The sequence below is a fragment of the Hylaeus volcanicus genome, chromosome 4, assembly GCF_026283585.1.
Source record: "Hylaeus volcanicus isolate JK05 chromosome 4, UHH_iyHylVolc1.0_haploid, whole genome shotgun sequence".
NCBI classification, from domain to species: domain Eukaryota; kingdom Metazoa; phylum Arthropoda; class Insecta; order Hymenoptera; family Colletidae; genus Hylaeus; species Hylaeus volcanicus.
This window is the reverse complement of record NC_071979.1, coordinates 12,588,886-12,593,435: the sequence shown is the minus strand read 5'-3', so window position 1 is coordinate 12,593,435 and position 4,550 is coordinate 12,588,886. Positions and strand designations below refer to the sequence as shown.

At 30.5% G+C, this 4,550-nt stretch overlaps 1 protein-coding gene across 3 annotated transcripts in view; it reads left to right on the top strand.

Moving 5' to 3' along the window:
- Positions 1–4,206, top strand: part of LOC128875159 (terpene synthase-like) — a 5,259-nt gene extending 1,053 nt beyond the window's left edge. Inside the window, exons 2-8 of one of the 3 annotated variants that reach the window (XR_008456761.1) lie at positions 2,199–2,353; positions 2,439–2,583; positions 2,787–2,907; positions 2,982–3,121; positions 3,194–3,296; positions 3,406–3,714; positions 3,784–4,206. Coding sequence is in view for 2 of the 3 variants with exons in the window: in XM_054120533.1 (XP_053976508.1) it covers positions 1,793–1,828; positions 2,199–2,353; positions 2,439–2,583; positions 2,787–2,907; positions 2,982–3,121; positions 3,194–3,296; positions 3,406–3,593 (888 nt within the window). In the remaining variant the exon portion in view is untranslated. Of the gene's footprint in view, positions 1–1,609; positions 1,829–2,198; positions 2,354–2,438; positions 2,584–2,786; positions 2,908–2,981; positions 3,122–3,193; positions 3,297–3,405 lie in introns of those variants that run through there. The other 2 variants (XM_054120533.1, XM_054120532.1) reach the window with 2 other exon arrangements.
- The last annotated feature ends 344 nt before the right edge of the window (positions 4,207–4,550 follow it).

The window sequence follows — 4,550 nt, the reverse complement described above, 5'->3', positions numbered from 1 at the left end:
ACGTTTCGTGTATGAGGGAAAGATTTGAAGAAACTATCGTACTCCAGTGATATATGTATAATTGATTAATTCCAATTCGTTTTTGATTTTCGTTGAATTCATGAGTTTCTAATTCGTTTCCACTTTCTGAATTAAATGCTCTTGTTGTTTTGTTCTTTTCCATAGGTTTAATAATTTCAATTTTATCGACCGGTAGCTCATTAATCGGCTTTTTACCGTGGCAGCCAATACTTTATTATCTATTACCAAGATGGCACTCTATGCTCTAATCATTATACGAATTATGAAACATTATTATATAAATATTAATCTGAAAACGAGTCTAATAGATAAAATAACCAGTCAAATACGTCAAAACTGCTCAACTTTAAATACTCATAACTTTTAAACCGTTGGATTCCTAACATTAAAACTTCCATGTTTGTAATCTAGGTTAAAGTTCAGTCAAAATATATATTATAGTATACCAATGCCATAAAAATAAAAGATATTATGAAATTTAATTATATGACTAACCATTACCAATCGATAAAGTGTTAAGTCTAAATTCATTTGTAAATATGTATTCTGTGAATTATTTTTTCATTATATTAATTAAATATACTGAGTATTCAACTAAAGCAACTGTTATGGCTTTACTTATATTATTTAGAATTCTATGGATTCGGGTAGCTCACTCATTGGGTAATCGTGTGTTACCTACTCGGTTATTTACTCTGATTGACCCACTGATTGTCTACCTTATCGACTATCAATAAAAGTGTGAACATGCCAGCTCAGCGGGCTACACGAATAGATGGATTATTCAAAAATTACATAATATATCGTTACAGTATGAATATTTTTTGTAACAATCGGGAGATAGTGGTAATTAACATTCAAAAAAATGTCATCTTCGAATGGTTTCACTGGAACGCAATGAGTATTATTATTTAAAATTTATTTGCATCATATTACATGAAAGTTAACAAAATATGAACGGGCCTTGGTACGAATAAGTAAAAACTGATATGCCAGAGTGAACAAATAAACATTATGTAATGCCGTATAATTTAAACGTGCTTGAGCAACTGCATGCAAAATTATATGGAAATTTAAAATAATGTGCTCACTCAACAATCTCCCATGAAACTGGAAACGAAACAGAAAATATCTAACACAAACGTATATAACATATGACGTTACAAACATAAAATACACGAGTAATATCAAATAGAATCAAAATATTTCCTGTTGATGACTAGTCTTATCCAATGCAAGTTAGAAATATTTAGAAAAATCAAGTAGATTACATGTAACTTTCGATCAATTTACTTTAATTAATTACATTATAACAATGAAATTTTAATTCATACCATTTCATTATTGTAACACTGGGTTATTAAAGAATATTTTATATTCACTTTATATCCACATCATATTCGTTATAAAAATCAATTTGATATTCATGAATAAATTGAGCATATTTATTATATCGCATCATCATACGATTTCTAAATATAAAACATGAGTTCGCGAAACTTCTTAGACGTGTATTGAAACAAACTAAGATTTATTACCGATTCTACTATTTTATGTAATCATAAAAATACGTTTAATCGTTAGTTTGTTTTTCTCGGTTATCGTAAAAAAATAGTTAATATTAACGCTACGTAGTTTTTATTTGTTTTGAATATACATAAGTATGCATATACAATAAAAGATTTTTCAAAAGGAACTTTAAGATTTCGTTTTTCTGATAAAATATAAATTGTTGTGTGTACAGTTTAGGAAACTGACTGTCATTAGAAACATGCTTATAAAGACGTTACTTTGCTGTCACGAAAAGGTTAACTATGCTAGCTTCCACTCTCGAACATATGCTTTCATTTATAATAAATATCAAATGAACGCGATGAATTGTTTTTTCATTTTTCACCGTAAATACTGTTCGTGTTAAATACTGTTGCAACTTGTTTGTGTTTGTATGTGTGTGATTATATCGCGGATCACAATTGAGTTCGCCAAAAATAAATTCATATTCAGTTCCATCGCAATACATTACATTGCACATCAACCAATTTTTTAATATCCAAGTCAGTCATCCTTTAAATTTCTTGAAATTAGTATTAAATAAGAAATATAACATATAATATCTTAAGTATTAAAATTTCCCCTACCTATAGTTTTAATAGTTAAGAGTGTATATATTTTTACAGATATTACTGCAACCATTTAATTACATCCTAAAACTTCCTGGGAAACAGATTAGATCACTTTTAGCATCTGCTTTTAATCTGTGGTTAAAAATACCACAAGACAAAGTTGATTCTATCAACGATATAGTAAATATAGTTCACAATTACACCCTCTTGTGAGTATGTCAAATATCATTCATTTCAAGGAAATGTTGACGTTGTACTACATTGTAGTTTTATTAATCAACATCATTTTTACAGAATTGATGATATCCAAGATAATTCAGTTTTAAGAAGAGGTTTTCCCGTAGCTCATAGTATTTATGGAGTAGCTAGTACGATAAATGCTGCAAATTATGGTTCATTTATTGCGCTAAAAAAAGTTATAGCTTTGGGGCATCCAGAGGTAAACATTATCATAATCTTTTATGTTTACATAAACAGGTAAAATGTTAACTAGAGATCGACGTTACCTTAGAGGGAACATAATATTTAGAATATTCAATATTTACACATAGAAACATGTATGTTAAACAAAATTATTAGTAATATTTTTCAATTAAACAATAGTAGTAAATGTGTTAACTTTATTACTATTATTACAACTAGGGTGCACAAGTATATACGGAGCAGTTGCTGGAACTTCACAGGGGGCAGGGAATGGAAATTTATTGGAGAGACAATTGTATTTGTCCATCTGAAACTGCATATAAGCATATGACACTTCAAAGTAAGATTTAATTTGAAATAAAATTTGTAGCATTATCAGAAACATTAGAATTATTAATACCTTATGTGTTACAGAATCAGCTGCGCTCTTCATTTTAAGTATCCGATTAATGCAGCTATTTTCAGATTGTAAAGAAGACTTTATTCCCTTACTAGAAACCATCGGGTATTATTTCCAAGTTCGTGATGATTATTTTAATTTATATAGTGAAAAGGTAAGTGTCATGTGATGAATATATTAGTGTTGTATTATATAATGTATTTGTATTATATAATGACTTTTACAGGATTTCAAGAACAAAATATACGCTGAAGATTTGTCAGTTGGAAATTTCAGTTTTCCTATCGTACATGCTATACAAAGTCATCCAGAAGATACACAGATAATGAGTATCCTTTATTTAAATTGTCTATTATCCTTTTATTAGTTTAGATGCAAATAGCATCCTATATGCAAGTTCTACCGTATCATATTATTCCTTAATGATGGCGAATACAGATATTTTGAGACAACGAACAAGCGATATTAATGTGAAACGATATTGTGCTAAGCTATTAGAAGACTTTGGTTCCTTCGCTTATACGAGAAATTTACTCAAAGGATTGGATGAAACAGTAAGAACCGAGGTTCAACGTTTAGGTGGAAATCCTCCATTAATAAAAGTTTTAGATAAGATAGCAGTTTGAAAGGATAAAAATGACCATGAGCGCTTCTGGGAAACTACATTTACGTTCTATTTTCTATCGGCTCTTTTTTACTTGCTGTTTCGTGTCAGGACCGAAGCCACAAGTCTTGTTTGTGAAAAATGTAAGCGTACTTCATTACTTATTTGTATAAACATATATATACATGTTTGCGTCTGTACCCTCTGTCCAGGATCATTTGGGCACAGGCCCAGATCGCAAACATTTCTACCTGGGATACGGATATAAATTGATGGGCTAAGTCGGAACGATAGTTTCGTCCCAAGCCCATCACATTGTGCTCCCGTGCCCACTCCTGTCCCCGATTTGGCCCCGTCCGTCAACCAGCCTAATCTTCCAGGGGGCAGTAGCTCTGCTCTACCTGTTCTTTGCAAACCTGTGAAGCAGCTTGTTGCTTATACTAGCGCAGTTTACATAGAGGATACTCTCTCGCTCGCTTTTTGAGCAACAAACTCCTTCTCATATTCAGAGGAAAACGTTTTAGTTTTCACTCCTCATTGCTACAACTACTAATTTTTTATTCTAAAAATTAATGTAGATTGAAAAAAAAATCTCAACAATCCTATCAACTGTAAATAAATATTTGTTTAATTGACTTGTTGTTGTCTTCAGTTAGCTCACACTTGGTACATGACGCTAGTACACATTGCGTACCATACTTATAAAAATAATACTTATTTTTAACAATATAAATCGCACTATATATAATAATTGTCTGTATGCCACAAGACCCTATTCTATTTTGGCTGATGTATTTCTTTAAATGCTGATGACGTTTATTTTTCCACTAAAGGTTTTCACGATTCTCTAGCATGTTACATTCTATCGGTTTGTAAATAAACGAATTACCTACTTCATCTTTCAACTTTATGCTTTCACCAATGAACACAGAATTTTTCAACTCACTTTTATCATTTAATGAAATTATAGTATATTAAT